Below are 20,239 nucleotides of genomic sequence, written 5' to 3'. Positions count from 1 at the left end.
GTGGTGGTCCCAGGAACCCACTATATAGGGCAACCTCCAAATTCTTCAGGATAAGCTAAAATCATCAGCCCGGAGGTTGTGTCTTGGGCGCAGTTGGGTGTTCCAACAGGACAATGACCCCCAAACACACGTCAAAAGGGGTAAAGGAATGGCTAAATCAGGCTAGAATGAAGGTTTTAGAATGGCCTGCAAGGACCGGCCTCGAAGACAGCGACAGGTGAGCGGATGGCCCAGGTGGGCCTTGTTATCTAATCACCTGTCGCCTTTATTAGCAGCAGCCGGGACGAGACACAGGGTTGGAGTTGAAGTGGGAGCCAGAGAGAGAGAGACAGTTGCAGAAAAAAACATTTTGCTGGAAAGCAAAAACCTGGCACTATTTAATGAAAATGAAACAGTGTTGTACCCTGAAAGTCGGGCTCTCGTGGAAGTGTTTGGTAGTCCGAGGAACCCACTAGAGGGCAACCTCCAAATTCTTCAGGATAAGCTAAAATTATCAGCCCGGAGGTTGGATCTTGGGCGCAGTTGGGTGTTCCAACAGGACAATGACCCCCAAACACACATCAAAAGTGGTAAAGGAATGGCTAAATCAGGCTAGAATGAAGGTTTTAGAATGGCCTGTAAGGACCGGCCTCGAAGACAGTGACAGGTGAGTGGATGGCCCAGGTGGGCCTTGTTATCTAATCACCTGTCGCCTTTATTAGCAGCAACCGGGACGAGACACGGGGTTGGAGTTGGAGTGGGAGCCAGAGAGAGAGAGACAGTAACAGAAAAATACATTTTGCTGGAAAGCAAAAACCTGGCACTATTTAATGAAAACGAAACAATGTTGTACCCTGAAAGCCGGGCTCTCGTGGAAGTGTTTGGTAGTCTGAGGAACCCACTAGAGGGCAACCTCCAAATTCTTCAGGACAAGCTAAAATCATCAGCCCCGGAGGTTGGGTCTTGGGCGCAGTTGGGTGTTCCAACAGGACAATGACCCCAAACACACGTCAAAAGTGGTAAAGGAATGGCTAAATCAGACTAGAATGAAGGTTTTAGAATGGCCTGCAAGGACCGGCCTCGAAGACAGCGACAGGTGAGTGGATGGCCCAGGTGGGCCTTGTTATCTAATCACCTGTTGCCTTTAATAGCAGCAACCGGGACGAGACACAGGGTTGGAGTTGAAGTGGGAGCCAGAGAGAGAGAGACAGTTGCAGAAAAAGACATTTTGCTGGAAAGCAAAAACCTGGCACTATTTAATGAAAATGAAACAGTGTTGTACCCTGAAAGCCGGGCTCTCGTGGAAGTGTTTGGTAGTCTGAGGAACCCACTAGAGGGCAACCTCCAAATTCTTCATGACAAGTTAAAATCATCAGCCCCGGAGGTTGGATCTTGGGCACATGTCGGGTGTTCCAACAGGAAAATGACCCCCAAACACACGTCAAAAGCGGAAAAGGAATGGCTAAATCAGGCTAGAATGAAGGTTTTAGGATGGCCTGCAAGGACCGGCCTCGAAGACAGTGACAGGTGAGCGGATGGCCCAGGTGGACCTTGTAGTCGTAATGGTTTGTACAGTCCTTTGAGACATTTGTGATTTAGGGCTATATAAATAAACATTGATTGATGATTGATTGATATCTAATCCCCTGTTGCCTTTAATAGCAGCAACCGGGACGAGACACGGGGTTGGAGTTGGAGTGGGAGCCAGAGAGAGAGAGACAGTAACAGAAAAATACATTTTGCTGGAAAGCAAAAACCTGGCACTATTTAATAAAAATGAAACAGTGTTGTACCCTGAAAGCCGGGCTCTCGTGGAAGTGTGTTGTGGTCCGAGGAACTGACTATAGGGCAACCTCCAAATTATTCAGGACAAGCTAAAATCATCAGCTTGGAAGTTGGGTCTTGGGCGCAGTTGGGTGTTCCAACAGGACAATTACCCCCAAACACACATCTAAACTGGTAAAGGAATGGCTAAATCAGGCTAGAATGAAGGTTTTAGAATGGCCTGCAAGGACCGGCCTCGAAAACAGTGACAGGTGAGTGGATGGCCCAGGTGGGCCTTGTTATCTAATCACCTGTCGCCTTTATTAGCAGCAACTGGGACGAGACACGGGGTTGGAGTTGGAGTGGGAGCCAGAGAGAGAGAGAGACAGTAACAGAAAAAGACATTTTGCTGGAAAGCAAAAACCTGGCACTATTTAATGAAAATGAAACAGTGTTGTACCCTGAAAGCCGGGCTCTCGTGGAAGTGTTTGGTAGTCCGAGGAACCCACTAGAGGGCAACCTCCAAATTGTTCAGGACTAGTTAAAATCATCAGCCCCGGAGGTTGGGTCTTGGGCGCAGTTGGGTGTTCCAACAGGACAATGACCCCAAACACACATCGAACGTGGTAAAGGAATGGCTAAATTTGGCTAGAATGAAGGTTTTAGAATGGCCTGCAAGGACCGGCCTCGAAGACAGCGACAGTTGAGTGGATGGCCCAGGTGGGCTTTGTAATCTAATCACCTGTCGCCTTTATTAGCAGCAACCGGTACGAGACACGGGGTTGGAGTTGGAGTGGGAGCCAGAGAGAGAGAGAGAGAGAGAGAGGGACACAGACACAGAAAAATACATTTTGCTGGAAAGCAAAAACCTATATGCAGTATATATATATATATATATATATATATACATACACACACACACACATATATATATGTGTATATACATACACACATTTCTATATTACTTAAAACTACAATGAACATGTTTCTTAAATAAATCGGCAATAACTTTAAAGTAATATTCCACTTTAGTCATCATTTTTGTGCTTAAGAAACTTCTCCATAAAGCGAACTCCAGACTTCTTCTGTCTGTTTGATGATGTCATTACTGCCACAAGTGGTGGAAAAGTGTATTACAACTGAGCGCCGCTGCCTGAGAACAAATATTTGTTGGCAGCTCATTGTTGCCCTATGGTTAAGAAACACTGTTCTACTATAAATACTAGGGTTGTCCCGATATCAATATTTTGGTACAGGTACCAAAATATATGTCAATATTTTTTTTTTGCACCATGACTCGGGAAGGTTGCTTGCATTGGGTCATATAAGTACATGCTGTATCCCTACGGCAAGATCCTTAGGTTTGCACACCTCTGGAATAAAAAAGACAGCAGGTACTACATAATTTTAGTACTATTTTAGAATGTTTCGAGCTATTTTTAACAATGTTGAAATATTCCATTTTACTTTTAAAATGTTCTCCACGGAATCCTACGTTTTGAGGTTTCTGTCACCCAATTAAGACGGAAGATGAGACACTAACTATCACATTTTCGTGAGTTTCCACACGAAATTGTCCGAGCGTATCCCTCCGTATTGTACTCTCGGTCCCCCTTAGACCTTAATAAACGAAATACGGCTGTTGAGCTCCGACTTATAAAGTCCAAAACCCAAGGACACGGGCTGAGTGAAGGTGGTCCAGAAAGTGTGAACGTGGGTCAGGTTGCTTGATGGTCCCACTTCGGAGAAGGTGATGGTGCCGGAACTGTAGTCCACAGCCACGGCGACGCGATTGCCGGTCATTTTGTACGCCAGGCGGGTTTTTTTCCGGTCATGCCAAGCGGCCAGCTTCCTGTCATGTTGCTGGGTGAGACTCCATGAGACCTGGAGATCATAAACAAAATGTTTCAAGACTCGGCGCTGAGACCCGATTGGTCGATACACACGTCACTTTAGGACTGTCAAAGTTAATGCATGTGATTAATCACAAAAAATTCTGACCACTCAAGCTCCTTTGCTATGGCCTGTTACCTTATTTAAACTATTGTGTTGGAATTTTTTTAATGAAGTGGTCAAACAAAATGATCTTTCTTAGATTTCTTTGAAAAACGTGAGCATTTCAAAAGGCAAAGTATGTAAGGAAGAAAACATAATATAATTTGTCTATAAAATTGTTATAAGTACACCTCTGCAAAATGTTTCTTATCTCAGTTAAAATATAAGACGTAGATCTACTTACAACAAGTAATAACTTTATTAAGATTACAGTGCATCAAAAAAAAAATTGAAATAAATCCTTATTTAAATTTTGGAAATTTTCTATGAAGTGGTCAAACAAAATTGTCTTTCTTAGATTTCTTTGAAAAGCTCGAGCATTTAAAAAGGCAAAGTATGTAAGGAAGAAAACATTTACCCCTTTAACCTACTGCAACTATAAATAATATAACTTGTCTATAAAATTGTTATAAGTACACCTCTACATAACATTTGATCTCGGTTAGCATTTAAGACATATATCAACTTACAATAATAATACCTTTATTAAGATTACAGTGCATCATTTTGCCTGAAAAAAAAAAAAGCTTATTTAAACTATCCATCCATCCATTTACTACCGCTTATTCCCTTTCGGGGTCGCGGGGGGCGTTGGCGCCTATCTCAGCTACAATCGGGCGGAAGGCGGGGTACACCCTGGACAAGTCGCCACCTCATCGCAGGGCCAACACAGATAGACAGACAACATTCACACTCACATTCACACACTAGGGCCAATTTAGTGTTGCCAATCAACCTATCCCCAAACTATTTTATTGGAAATTTTCTAATCAAGTGGTCAAACAAAATTGTCTTTCTTAGATTTCTTTGAAAAATGTGAGCATTTCAAAAGGCAAAGTATGTAAGGAAGAAAACATATTTCCCGTTCTACCCACTGCGACTATAAATAATATAATTTGTCTATAAAATTGTTATAAGTACACCTCTGCAAAAAAAAATTTTTTATCTCAGTTAAAATTTAAGACAGAGATCAACTTACAACAAGTAATAACTTTATTAAGATTACAGTGCATCAATTTGCCTGATATTACATTTAATTTTTTTTAAATAAATCCTTAGTTAAATTTTGGAAATTTTCTAATCAAGTGGTCAAACAACATTTCCTTTCTTAGATTTCTTTGAAAAGCTCGAGCATTTAAAAAGGCAAAGTATGTAAGGAAGAAAGCATTTTGCCCCTTTAACCTACTGCAACTATAAATAATATAACTTGTCTATAAAATTGTTATAAGTACACCTCTACATAACATTTGATCTCGGTTAGCATTTAAGACATATTTCAACTTACAAAAATAATAACTTTATTAAGATTACAGTGCATAATTTTGCCTGAAAAAAAAGCTTATTTAAACTATTTTATTGGAAATTTTCTAATCAAGTGGTCAAACAAAATTGTCTTTCTTAGATTTCTTTAATAAACGTGAACATTTTAAAAGGCAAAGTATGTAAGGAAGAAAACATATTTCCATTTCTACCCACTGAGACTATAAATAATATAATTTGTCTACAAAATTGTTATAAGTACACCTCTGCGAATTTTTTTTAATCTCAGTTAAAATTTAAGACATATATCAACTTACAACAAGTAATAACTTTATTAAGACTACAGTGCATCAATTTGCCTGATATTACATTTAATTTTTTTTTTTAAATAAATCCTTAATTACATTTTGGAAATTTTCTAATGAAGTGGTCAAACTAAATTGTTTTTCTTAGATTTCTTTGAAAAGCTCGAGCATTCAAAAAGGCAAAGTATGTAAGGAAGAAAACATTTCGCCCCTTTAACCTACTGCAACTATAAATAATATAACTTGTTTATAAAATTGTTATAACTACACCTCTACATAACATTTGATCTCGGTTAGCATTTAAGACATATATCAACTTACAAAAATAATAACTTTATAAAGATTACAGTGCATTATTTTGCCTGAAAAAAAAGCTTATTTAAATTATTTTATTGGAAATTTTCTAATCAAGTGGTCAAACAAAATTGTCTTTCTTACATTTCTTTGAAAAACGTGAACATTTCAAAAGGCAAAGTATGCAAGGAAGAAAACATTTTCCTTTCTACCCACTGCGACTATAAATAATATAATTTGTCTATAAAATTGTTATAAGTACACCTCTGCAAAAAATTTTTTTTATCTCAGTTAAAATTAGAGACATAGATCAACTTACAACAAGTAATAACTTTATTAAGATTACAGTGCATTATTTTGCCTGAAAAAAAAGCTTATTTAAATTATTTTATTGGAAATTTTCTAATCAAGTGGTCAAACAAAATTGTCTTTCTTACATTTCTTTGAAAAACGTGAACATTTCAAAAGGCAAAGTATGTAAGGAAGAAAACATATTTCCATTTCTACCCACTGAGACTATAAATAATATAATTTGTCTACAAAATTGTTATAAGTACACCTCTGCGAATTTTTTTTTATCTCAGTTAAAATTTAAGACATATATCAACTTACAACAAGTAATAACTTTATTAAGACTACAGTGCATCAATTTGCCTGATATTACATTTAATTTTTTTTTTTAAATAAATCCTTAATTACATTTTGGAAATTTTCTAATGAAGTGGTCAAACTAAATTGTTTTTCTTAGATTTCTTTGAAAAGCTCGAGCATTCAAAAAGGCAAAGTATGTAAGGAAAAAAACATTTCGCCCCTTTAACCTACTGCAACTATAAATAATATAACTTGTTTATAAAATTGTTATAACTACACCTCTACATAACATTTGATCTCGGTTAGCATTTAAGACATATATCAACTTACAAAAATAATAACTTTATAAAGATTACAGTGCATTATTTTGCCTGAAAAAAAAGCTTATTTAAATTATTTTATTGGAAATTTTCTAATCAAGTGGTCAAACAAAATTGTCTTTCTTACATTTCTTTGAAAAACGTGAACATTTCAAAAGGCAAAGTATGCAAGGAAGAAAACATTTTCCTTTCTACCCACTGCGACTATAAATAATATAATTTGTCTATAAAATTGTTATAAGTACACCTCTGCAAAAATTTTTTTTTATCTCAGTTAAAATTAGAGACATAGATCAACTTACAACAAGTAATAACTTTATTAAGATTACAGTGCATCAATTTGCCTGATATTAAATTTAAATTTTTTTTTAAATAAATCCTTAATTAAATTTTGGAAATTTTCTTATGAAGTGGTCAAACAAAATTGTCTTTCTTAGATTTCTTTGAAAAGCTCGAGCATTTAAAAAGGCAAAGTATGTAAGGAAGACAACATTTTGCCCCTTTAACCTACTGCAACTATAAATAAAATAACTTGTCTATAAAATTGTTATAAGTACACCTCTACATAATATTTGATCTCGGTTAGCATTTAAGACATATTTCAACTTACAAAAATAATAATTTTATTAAGATTACAGTGCATCATTTTGCCTGAAAAAAAAGCTTATTTAAACTATTTTATTGGAAATTTTCTAATCAAGAGGTCAAACAAAATTGTCTTTCTTAGATTTCTTTGAAAAACATTTTAAAAGGCAAAGTATATAAGGAAGAAAACATTTCGCCCCTTCTCCCCACTGCGACTCTAAATAATATAATTTGTCTATAAAATTGTTAGAAGTACACCTATGCATAATATTTTATCTCAGTTAACATTTAAGGCGCGGATCAACTTACAACAAACAATAACTTTATTAAGATTACAGTGCATCAATTTGCTTAAAATTAAATTTGAAAAAAATCCTTATTTAAACTATGGTATTGGAAATTTTCAAATCAAGTGGTCAAACAAAATTGTCTTTCTTAGACTTTTTTGAAAAGCTCGAGCATTTAAAAAGGCAAAGTATGTAAGGAAGAAAACATTTTGCCCCTTCCCCCCACTGTGACTATTAATAGTATAATTCGTCAATAAAATTGTTACAAGTACACCTCCGCAAAACATTTTTATCTCAGTTAACATTTAAGACATAGATCAACTTACAACAAATAATGACTTTATTAAGATTACAGTGCATCAATTTACCTGATATTACATTAAAACATTTTTTTAAATAAATCCTTATTTAAACTATTTTTGGGGAAATTTTATAATCAAGTGGTCAAACAAAATTGTCTCTTTGAATTCTTTGAGAAGCTCGAGCATTTCAAAAGGCAAAGTATGTAAGGAAAAAAACATTTTGCCCCTTTTCCCCACTGTGACAATAAATAGTATAATTTGTCTATAAAGTTGTTATAAGTACACCTCTGAAAAACATTTTATCTCAGTTAATATCTAAGACATAGATCAATTTACAACAAATAATGACTTTATTAAGATTACAGTGCATCATTTTGCCTGAAATTAAATTAAAAATAAATCCTTATTTAAACTACTCTATTGGAAATTTTCCAATCAAGTGGTCAAACAAAATTGTCTTTCTTAGATATTTTTGAAAAACGTGAGCATTTCAAAAGGAGAAAGTATGTAAGGAAGAAAACATTTTGCCCCTTCTCCTGACTGCGACTACAAATAGCCTCTTTTGTCTATAAAATTGTTATAAGTACACCCCTGCAAAATATTTTATGTCAGTTAACATTTAAGACATAGAGCAATTTACAACAAATAATAACTTTATTAAGATTACAGTGCATCAATTTGCCTGAAAAAAAATAAATCCTTATTTAAACTATCCATCCATCCATTTCTACCGCTTATTCCCTTTGGGGTCGCTGTGGGCGCTGGTACTTAAAAAACTATTTTATTGGAATTTTTCCAATCAAAATTGTCTGTCTTAGATTCCAGGCAAAGTATGTAAGGAGTGCACAATAGAAACAAAAATGAGTTATTATTTATACACTCCACCTGTATTTCGATACTTTTTAATAGTTTGTTAAATAAAGGGAACCACAAAAAATATCAGTATTGCTTTTATTTTACCCCAAAAAATTTAATGTCCTTAAATAAAATATTGAACATATGAAACAACTTGTCTTTTAGTAAAAAGTAAACAAACAAAGGCTCCTAATTTAGTCTGCTGACATATGCAGTAACATATTCTGTCATTTATCCACCTATTATTTCGTCTACATTATAAAGGGACAAGCAGTAGAAAATGAGTTATTAATCTATTTGTTCATTCACTGTTACTATCTGATTATTTTCTCTTTTAACATGTTCTATCTATACTTCTGTTAAAATGTAATAATCACTTATTCTTCTGTTGTTTGATACTTTACATTAGTTTTGGATGATACCACAAATTTGGGTATCGATCCGATACCAAGTCGTTACAGGATATTACATTCGTCATATTTAAAGTCCAGGGTCGTGTTTCCTTAATTTATAAAGATAATATATATAAATAAAAAACGAAAAAAGATTAAGTGGGGATTAAATTATCGATGTAGTCATACTAGTATCGACCATATACGCTCTTGTACTTGGTATCATTACAGTGGATGTCAGGTGTAGATCCACCCATGGCGTTTGTTTACATTGTGACGCTGGTGAGCTATGCTGTGTAGTGAAGCATGTTTAGCTATTCCTCATCCTCCAGTGATAATAGTACTTGTAAGAAACTCACTTTGTTCGTCGCCATAGAGGCTGCAGATGGACGTTAGCCGCTAGCTAGCTAGCCATGTCTTAAAAGCTGCGTTTCAGTGTTTTTGCGTCATCTTTAATGTTATTTTTCAGGCCAAAATGCATCCTCTCTCCCTTACACTGTGTCTGCTTGTAAGTACTCTGTGATTGAGCGCTGCCGAACATGCTCGTAAAACCAGCAATGTCATGACGCGTTGGGGGGAACGGGTATTTTTTTTAGAGGCGGTATAGTACCGTTTTGGATTCCGGTATACCGTACAACCCGAGCACATACCGTGTTGTTGCCGAAGGCGTTGCCCTCCTTCCCCTTCCGCCCGATACTCTTATAGCAGACGGCGATGTCCCAGAATCCCTCAGCCTCCATCTCCCAGTAGTGAGTGCCGGCAGAGAAGCTCTGGACGGTGAGGACCTGCGGCCAGTGCTCGAAGCGTTCCGGGTGGTCCGCGTGGGGCCGGCGACTCGGAAGCCTGCTGACTAACTGCAAGTCGTCCGAGACGCTCAGAAGAGGATGTGCGGTGTCGGCGTCCAGAGTCAGAGGACTGGTCACTGGAGTCGAAGAGAGAACCAAATGACCATTTTGGTTATTGCAAAGTGTTTTGAGGGACGACTCACACAGCTCCCTCTTCAGTTCGCTCAGGCAGCGGAGTGTGGCGCTGATGAACTCTCCATATTTGCCCTCCATCTCCTCCAAAATGTGCTTTCTGTCCAAACTGACCGGTTCTGGGGTGAAAAGTGGACTGTTTAGGTCCGGTACTAGCCTACAAGAGAAAAACACAAAGTCACAAATCATGCTTTTGGTATCTGTAAAGTACAAACCCTGTTTCTATATGAGTTGGGAAATTGTGTTAGATGTAAATATAAACGGAATACAATGATTTGGAAATCATTTTCAACCCATATTCAGTTGAATATGCTACAAAGACAACATATTTGAGGTTCAAACTGATAAATATTTTTTTTTGTGTGCAAATAATCATTACTTTTAGAATTTGATGCCAGCAACACGTGACAAAGAAGTTGGGAAAGGTGGCAATAAATACTGATAAAGTTGAGGAATGCTCATCAAACACTTATTTGGAACTTCCCACAGGTGTGCGGGCTAATTGGGAACAGGTGGGTGCCATGATTGGGTATAAAAGCAGCTTCCATGAAATGCTAAGTAATTCACAAACAAGGATGGGGCGAGGGTCACCAATTTGTAAGCAAATTGTCGAAGAGTTTTAGAACAACATTTTTCTCAACGAGCTATTGCAAGGAACTTAGGGATTTTACCGTCTACGGTCCGTAAAATCATCAAAAGGTTCAGAGAAACTGGAGAAATCACTGCACGTAAGCGATGATATTACGGACCTTTGATCCCTCAGGCGGTGCTGCATTAAAAACCGACATCAGTGTATAAAGGATATCACCACATGGGTGTTACGTTCCACGTAGTGGTGGTTTGTTGTTTGTGTTTCTTCTTCTTTCGTTCGAACAGGTCACACTCAACCACGACCTCTGCTGCCAATCAACCGGTTTCTGTTCCCAGCTGTTCCTCATTTCACCTGTTGATCAACCAGCCAATCCCGGTCCACCATTCATCCTCCTGCGCTGCTTTAAATCACCTGCTCACCACTGGCCAGGGGAATTCTTTTTCTGACATGATGTCTGGAGTTCTGAGAGGCCCTCCTTTGTCTTTGGCGACACTTTTTTTCTCTTCAGTTTTTTTTGGACCTTTCAACCTTTGTGAGTATCTGCAGCCTAGTCTTGGGAAAGGTTAGACAGAGGCCTCTATAAACTACACACGTAGGATAAATGTTTGTGTATAGAGAAACCAGGCTTAGTGGTAGCTGTCACCCTTATATGTTTTGGACCCCCTCTTTGGTTAGAGTAGTTAGGTAGGTTTTTGGTTTATGCTAATTAAAAAGCTTTAGTTAGTCAGGTTAACTTTCTTTTCTAGAGGTGTATTTTGGTATGTTTTCTTCATTTCTTTGACAGCACCAGTAGTCCCAAGCTAGGCTAGCGTTGTGTCCTTGTTGTACCCGCCCCACCACCTGGTCACTTTTCAGTACACTAGTTTTTGTTTTCAATTCTTGGCTTCAGTGTCTTTAATGTACAACTCTTTTGATTTATACACTTTTATGTTGCGTTCCCCTATGATCCCTAGACTTCGAGCCATCTGGAACTTAACAATGGGCTCAGGAACACTTCATAAAACCACTGTCAGTAACTATAATTGGTCGCTACATCTGTAAGTGCAAGTTATAAATCTACTATGCAAAGCCAAACCCATTTATCAACAACACCCTGAAACGCCGCCGGCTTCGCTGGGCCGAAGCTCATCTAAGATGGACTGATGCAAAGTGGAAAAGTGTTTGTGGTCTGGCGAGTCCACATTTCAAATTATATTTGGAAACAGAGGACGTGGTGTACTCCAGAACAAAGAGGGAAATAACCATTCGGATTGTTATAGGCGAAAAGTTCAAAAGTCAGCATCTGCGATGGTATGGGGGTGTATTAGTGCCCAAGGCATGGGTAACTTACACATTTCTGAAGGCACCATTAATGCTGAAAGGTCCATACAGTTTTTGGAGCAACATATGTTGTCATCCGAGCAACATTATTATGGACGCCCCTGCTTATTTCAGCAAGACAATGCTGAGCCACGTGTTACAACAGCGTGGCTTTGTAGTAAAAGAGTGCGGATACTTTCCTGGCCCGCCTGCAGTCCAGACCTGTCTCCCATGGAAAATGTGTGGCACATTATGAAGCGTAAAATACGACAGCGGAGACCCCGGACTGTTGAAGGACTAAAGCTCTACATAAAACAAGAATGGTAAAGAATTCCACTTTCAAAGCTTCAACGATTAGTTTCCTCAGTTCCCAAACGTTTATTAAGTGTTGTTAAAAGAAAAGGTGATGTAACACAGTGGTGAACATGCCCTTTCCCAACTACTTTGGCACGTGTTGTACCCATTAGATTCTAAGTTAATTATTATTTGCAAAAAAAAAGAAGTTTATGAGTTTGAACATCAAATATGTTGTCTTTGTAGTACATTCAACTGAAAATGAGTTTAAAAGGATTTGCAAATCATTCTATTCTGTTTATATTTACATCTAACACAATTTCCCAACTCATATGGAAACTGGCTTTGTAATAATTTTACGAGAAAATATTGCGATATTACAGAAACAATTTGAGAAATTGTTCCCAATTTTATAAGAAATAAGTCATTTGTGCAATATTATGATAAAAGTTGGAATTTTACTCAATAACAGTCGCAATTTAACAAGGAAAGCTTAACCAAAAAGTCACTATTTTACAAGAACAACAAAACAATTGGCAATATTGTGATAAAAGTCTGAATTTTATATAACAAACGTCACCACTTTGCATTAAAAAGTAATAATTTTACGAGAAAATATTGCGATATTACAGAAACAATATGAGAAATGGTTCCCAATTTTATAAGAAACAAGTCGACACATTGTGAGAAAAAGACTGCTTTTAGTTATTTATTTATTTTTGTTGAATTTTTTGTTTGTAATTGATTTTTAAGTTATTGCAGTATGTCTCTATACACATATGTATAATTTTGGATGGATGGATGGACCAAAGGGGGCGCATTTCACTTTCTTACACACACTTATTATTTCATATGTTGACCAGGGGGGGGGCACTTTTAAAACCGACACAGTCAATTTGAAAAATCACCCTTTTTTTGGACCGCCTTAATTTTGATAGATTTCACTATCAGGGGTGCAAATGAGACATTCTCTATTAGATGCAATGGTTTTCCGTATTAGGACCGTGATTTATGTCCTAACTTGTTCACCGGTCCTCATATGGACGGAACTTTTCCTTGTTGATGTCTCAAGAAGTGAAATACAAGAACACAAACACACACATATTGTTGTATCTCTTGCCTTCTTGAGACCCATGAAAAATGCCTACCTCTTTAGGACCTGCCTTTCTAGATATATAAAGATTTGTGTTTACAACATTAATAAGATATACAAACTATGCAAATATAAAAAAGTATATGTAAAAAAATTCACAAGAAAAAGGTCACAATTTCACAGGAAAAACTTTGAATTTTGGCAGTGTTATAATACAAGTCAGAATTTTACTCAACGCAACTCAAAATTTTACAATAAAAACTGAACATTTGTGCAATATTATGATAAAAGTTGGAATTTTACTCAATAACAGTCGCAATTTTACAAAGGAATGCTTAACCAAAAAGTCACTATTTTACAAGAACAACAAAACAATTGGCAATATAGTGATAAAAGTCAGAATTTTATATGACAAACGTTAAAAAGTAATAATTTTACGAGAAAATATTGCGATATAATAGAAACAATATAAGAAATTGTTCCCAATTTTATAAGAAACAAGTCGACACATTGTGAGAAAAAGACTGCTTTTAGTTATTTATTTATTTTTGTTAAATTTTTTGTTTGTAATTGTTTTTTAAGTTATTGCAGTATGTCTCTATATACATATGTATAATCTTTTTTAAATACATTTTGACCAAAGGGGGCGCATTTCACTTTCTTACACACACTTGTTATTTCATATGTTGACCAGAGGGGGAGCACTTTTAAAACCGACACAGTCAATTTGAAAAATCATCCTTTTTTTGGACCACCTTAATTTTGATAGATTTCACTATCAGGGGTGCAAATGAGACATTCTTTATCGGATGCAATGGTTTTCCGTATTAGGACCGTGATTTATGTCGTAACTTGTTCACCGGTCCTCATATGGACGGAACTTTTCCTTGTTGATGTCTCAAAAAGGGTTGAAATACAAGAACGAACGAACACACACACACACACACACACACACACACACACACACACAAGTTATCACACGGAATGGGGACCAAGTTGTTGATCAGGACTTGTGGGGACCACCCTTTCTACAGGTTGTGGAGGCATGAAAAAAAATTGGTAAAATGGCCTCTGCCCAGTTAGCTCATACACATTTTAAAATCTCTGGATTGATGAAGTAATGTGCTGATCACTCTTACAGGGGACCCTGGGAAAATTAGTTAATATGGTTCATGGGGACCAAATTTAAATAATTTTGCATAATTCACACAAATTTTCACTGCTGCAAAAAAGAATTTCATATTTTATTTTAAAAACTGGCAGCTCAGTCACCAGAGTTTTACAGTAAAAAAAAGTGTTTTTTTTTACAGTATATAAAAAATGGAATAAATAGTATGGAATGGAGAAACAACACAAGGTGTACTTGTAACAATTTTATTGACGAATTATACTATTAATAGTCACAGTGGGGGGAAGGGGCAAAATGTTTTCTTCCTTACATACTTTGCCTTTTTAAATGCTCGAGCTTTTCAAAAAAGTCTAAGAAAGACAATTTTGTTTGACCACTTGATTTGAAAATTTCCAATACCATAGTTTAAATAAGGATTTTTTTCAAATTTAATTTTAAGCAAATTGATGCACTGTAATCTTAATAAAGTTATTGTTTGTTGTAAGTTGATCCGCGCCTTAAATGTTAACTGAGATAAAATATTATGCATAGGTGTACTTCTATCAATTTTATAGACAAATTATATTATTTAGAGTCGCAGTGGGGAAAAGGGGCGAAATGTTTTCTTCCTTATATACCTTGCCTTTTAAAATGTTTTTCAAAGAAATCTAAGAAAGACAATTTTGTTTGACCTCTTGATTAGAAAATTTCCAATAAAATAGTTTAAATAAGCTTTTTTTTCAGGCAAAATGATGCACTGTAATCTTAATAAAATTATTATTTTTGTAAGTTGAAAAATGTCTTAAATGCTAACCGAGATCAAATATTATGTAGAGGTGTACTTATAACAATTTTATAGACAAGTTATTTTATTTATAGTTGCAGTAGGTTAAAGGGGCAAAATGTTGTCTTCCTTACATACTTTGCCTTTTTAAATGCTCGAGCTTTTCAAAGAAATCTAAGAAAGACAATTTTGTTTGACCACTTCATTAGAAAATTTCCAAAATTTAATTAAGGATTTATTAAAAAAAAAAATTAAATTTAATATCAGGCAAATTGATGCACTGTAATCTTAATAAAGTTATTACTTGTTGTAAGTTGATCTATGTCTCTAATTTTAACTGAGATAAAAAAAAATTTTGCAGAGGTGTACTTATAACAATTTTATAGACAAATTATATTATTTATAGTTGCAGTGGGTAGAAAGGAAAATGTTTTCTTCCTTACATACTTTGCCTTTTGAAATGTTCACGTTTTTCAAAGAAATGTAAGAAAGACAATTTTGTTTGACCACTTGATTAGAAAATTTCCAATAAAATAATTTAAATAAGCTTTTTTTTCAGGCAAAATGATGCACTGTAATCTTTATAAAGTTATTATTTTTGTAAGTTGATATATGTCTTAAATGCTAACCGAGATCAAATGTTATGTAGAGGTGTAGTTATAACAATTTTATAAACAAGTTATATTATTTATAGTTGCAGTAGGTTAAAGGGGCGAAATGTGTTCTTCCTTACATACTTTGCCTTTTTGAATGCTCGAGCTTTTCAAAGAAATCTGAGAAAAACAATTTAGTTTGACCACTTCATTAGAAAATTTCCAAAATGTAATTAAGGATTTATTTAAAAAAAAAAATTAAATGTAATATCAGGCAAATTGATGCACTGTAGTCTTAATAAAGTTATTACTTGTTGTAAGTTGATATATGTCTTAGATTTTAACTGAGATAAAAAAAAATTCGCAGAGGTGCACTTATAACAATTTTGTAGACAAATTATATTATTTATAGTCTCAGTGGGTAGAAATGGAAATATGTTTTCTTCCTTACATACTTTGCCTTTTAAAATGTTCACGTTTATTAAAGAAATCCAAGAAAGACAATTTTGTTTGACCACTTGATTAGATGAAGTAATGTGCTGATCACTCTTACAGGGGACCCTGGGAAAATTAGTTAATATGGTTCATGGGGACCAAATTTAAATAATTTTGCATAATTCACACAAATTTTCACTGTGACTACTGATGACCATTTAAAAAAAAAAAGTTTAAATTAAATATGACATGATCCTCAAAATCTTTTAAAAAGGTTTTCCTTCAGTGGAACTGTTTTTCGGTCCCCATACTGTCGGAAGTCCCCTAAAGGTGACTGTGTAAACAGAGCGATGTCCTCATTAAGTCAGAACACACACACACACACACACACACACACACACACACACACACACACACACACACACGCACACACACACACACACACACACACACACACACACAGAATATCATTCGGAATGGGGACCAAGTTTTTGTTCATGACTTGTAGGGACCACCCTTTTTACAGGTTGTGGAGGCATAACATTTTTTTTGTAAAATGGCCATTGCCCAGTTAGCTCATACACATCTTTAAATCTCTGGATTGATGAAGTAATATGCTGATCATTCTTACTGGGATCCCTGGGGAAAAAGAGTTAATATGGTTCATGGGGACCAAATTTAAATAATTTTGCATTATTCACACAAATTTTCACGTGACTACTGAGGACTATTTAAAAAAAAAAGTTTAAATTAATTATGACATGATCCTCAGAATCATTTAAAAAGGTTTTCCTTCAGTGGAACTGTTTTTCGGTCCCCATACTGTCGGAGGGATGTCCTCATTAAGTCAGAACACACACACACACACACACACTTTGTACAAGCATCAGTCATTTGTCGTACTGTTGACTTACTTTGTGTCATCAGACTGAAAGGCCTGAGAAAAGTACATTCATGTATTTCATTAGTACAACTCTCAAAATACACCAATGCCAACACTAGGAGTAGTATTTAGAGTTAGTACAATAGTACAGTGGTTCTCAAACTTTTTTTAGTACCACCTCAGAAATAACTTGGCACACTCCAAGCACCACCAAAATGGGCTACATCGCAGGTGTCAAACTCAAGGCCGGGGGGCCAAATCTGGCCCGCCACATTATTTTATTTTAGCCTGGAAATAATATGCCTTAATAAAATGCTTAATCTTTTTTTACTAAATATATTTGTTATTTCCCTTTTGACAGTAAAATCATGTACTGCATACAATTGCATATCTTTTAAAATTCAATATGATCAAAATCAAAATATTATATTATGTATTCCAAAAAATATTTTTGTTAAAATAAAGATAAATACTGTACTTAAATATCTGCTTGACTTATGATTTCAAAAAAATTATTAATCAAATTGTAGACTGTAAAATTGAATATAGATTTTACGGTTAAATTCCTGAGTTTCTTTACCGTAAAATCAGATTTGGTAATGCTTTTTTCTCATATACAGTACAACGCTAAAACATTACAAAAAACAGATTTAAAAACATTAAAACAACAATATTTAATGGTAAAAAACAAACAAACTGACAGCTCCGTTGCTTTAATTTTCCCCCTAAATACAGTGGTGTTGTTTCTCCATTCCATACTATTTATTCAATTTTTTATATACTGTAAAAAAAAACACTTTTTTTTACTGTAAAACTCTGGTGACTGAGCTGCCAGTTTTTAAAATAAAATATGAAATTCTTTTTTGCAGCTTATGTACAAAAAAACATTGTGACTACCGTATTTTTCAGACTATAAGTCGCGTTTTTTATTTTTTTTGTAGTTTGAGACTTGGCCAAACTATTTTAAAAAAAAAATTTTTTTTAACTTTTTTTTTTTTTTTTTGGGTTATCCCGGGTCTCACCCCTCGCTGGACTGTGGAGAAGACTGCAACTTATAGTCCGAAAAATACGGTATGTATGTATATATATGTGTTAGAATAATTGTATCTAAGGTATCACAGAACTTTGTGTTGTGATCCTACCAAGAAGGCGGCTTGTAAAACTCCACTGTGTAGGATGGGAAGCAACATGAAGGTGTTATGTTTCTTTGATGTATTGTAATCCACAGAAAGATATTGCCTTAACCCGAGAACTACAAAGCGGAGAGGAAGCAAGACCTGACTCCCCTCCAGGGACCTCTTCTTTGAACTGTTTTGTGGCCAAACGACTCCCTTACTTTAGAAACAGCTGTTGGCTTGTAATCAGGGAAAGTCCAAATAAAAGAAGAGGCGTACCACCTTTCTTCAAAGCGTGGTGAGACTGTACAAAGAGTACAGTGCAGACGTCTCTCATAAATTGAGCCAAGTTTAAATTTGTCTCTGTTGAATTCCTTGCTTCTTGTCTTGTTTAATAGATGTAATCAGTGTTTGAACTCATTCTTATAAACAACCCTCTGCAATTTGGCCCTCAATGAAAATGAGTTTGACACCCCTGGTCTATACTGAAATACAGTAGCATAGTAGGCCTAAATATTCATCAAAAACAAGGCAGGTGTAATTGATATTTTTTGGCTACTGTAACATTACACAGTTTAAAACAGTAACACCATGTAGGAATATTTAATTAATCGATTCTCTGGCTTACCACTAGATGGAACCCACGTACTACAAGTTTGAGAATCACTGCGAAAGAACCATTCCAATCCCGAGCGCCATGGTCTTACCCATATAAGCAGGAAGGGGTCGCTCTCCGCCAACAGCGCCGCCAAGTAGCGCCGGATGCCCGTGGTCTGGCTCAGGTCCTCCCTCAGTTTGGAACAGTCCTCGTGCACGCGCTCAATGACCTGCTGCCTGTCCTTCTTGGTTATCTCCATGAGAGCCGTAACCAGTTTCTCCACCTGGACCTGCAGGTCCGAGCCCAGCCGCTCCACTTGGGCGTTTTCCTCCGTCAGAGAATCCTAAGGGAAAATTCTATAAATCGGTGGTATCTCAAACGTCTTCCACCTAGTCTTCTTGGCTCTCCAAGGACCACCATAACCACAAACACTAAAATACGGTAGCATAGTAAGCCTAAGTATTCATTAAAAACATCGTCCAAAAGATGGCGCCATCGCACAAACAAAAACACACCTTTTTTGATTTGAATTCAAATGTGTTTAGCGAAAACTACTTACGTTATGGCCGCCAGCGAAGAAAAACCCGTAAACTAGCCGCACCGTTTTATAAGCCGCAGTGTACCAAGCGCAGGAAAAAAGGAGCGGCTTACAGTCCGGAATTTACGGTAACAAGGTACATGCTAACTGTAGTCATAAAACTTGGTTCTGGTCACATTCTAACTGTTAGCGTGCTAACGTTACTTTTCAACACCAAGATCGCCCCCTTGTGGTGTAAAATCATAATGGCCATAACCTTCCTTCCACATGCTCTGATCTTCCTGAGAGATTTGATGGGGGGGGGTCGGACCCGTCTATATTGGAACCTGTCCGAGGGGTTAATCCAGTTCTATAGCGAATCAAATCTCTAATACGGTATCAGTATCGGTATTAGCAACGTTAATGTTGGAATAATTGTTTCTAAAATATCACAAAAAAACTTTGTACTACATTGTGTTCCGGACAAGAAGACAAAAGGCTGAAACCTTCCAAGAAGAATGCTCGTAAAACTCCACTCGGACTACAAAGCGGACAGATGGCAAGATCTGCCCAACTCCCACAGGAACTCTTTTTGAAGTATTTTTTACGAACTCTTTCTTTGAACTATTTTATGGGATTCTCTTTGAACTCTTTTTGAACTGTTCGGGAACCGAAGGCAAGGCTGTTTACGACCCACTTCCCTGAGGAAGCAGCTTTGGAAAGGAGGGGCGGGGGAAATTCAAATAAAGAAGGATGAGTACGATCTCGGGGCAGAGCGTGTTGAAGGACTGTACAGAGAGTACAGTGGCCATGTCTCTCCTCAGATCTGAGTCCAAATTTAATTCTGTCTCTGTTTGATTCTTTGCCTTTTGTCTTGTTTAATAGATGTCATGAGTGTTTGAACCTGACAGTTAACGGTACATGTTATCGGACTGAGTTATATAGATCAGTTTTTGTCGTGC

At 36.2% G+C, this 20,239-nt stretch overlaps 1 protein-coding gene across 1 annotated transcript in view; it reads right to left on the bottom strand.

The window, feature by feature from the left end:
• Window positions 1–1,675: 1,675 nt before the first annotated feature.
• The window catches only part of trim110 (tripartite motif containing 110), a 41,339-nt gene continuing 22,775 nt past the window's right edge, over window positions 1,676–20,239 (bottom strand). The window contains exons 5-9 of the mRNA XM_061890447.1: window positions 18,870–19,103; window positions 17,079–17,101; window positions 9,978–10,123; window positions 9,640–9,911; window positions 1,676–3,627 (exon numbers count right to left, since the gene is read on the bottom strand). Of these exons, the coding sequence (XP_061746431.1) occupies window positions 3,358–3,627; window positions 9,640–9,911; window positions 9,978–10,123; window positions 17,079–17,101; window positions 18,870–19,103 (945 nt within the window). The 3' untranslated portion in view covers window positions 1,676–3,357. The remainder of the gene's footprint in view (window positions 3,628–9,639; window positions 9,912–9,977; window positions 10,124–17,078; window positions 17,102–18,869; window positions 19,104–20,239) is intronic.

The sequence above is a fragment of the Nerophis ophidion genome, linkage group LG28, assembly GCF_033978795.1.
Source record: "Nerophis ophidion isolate RoL-2023_Sa linkage group LG28, RoL_Noph_v1.0, whole genome shotgun sequence".
In the NCBI taxonomy this organism is placed as follows: Eukaryota; Metazoa; Chordata; class Actinopteri; order Syngnathiformes; family Syngnathidae; genus Nerophis; species Nerophis ophidion.
Note: the sequence above shows the minus strand (reverse complement) of the source record. Positions and strands in the feature narration are given on the sequence as shown.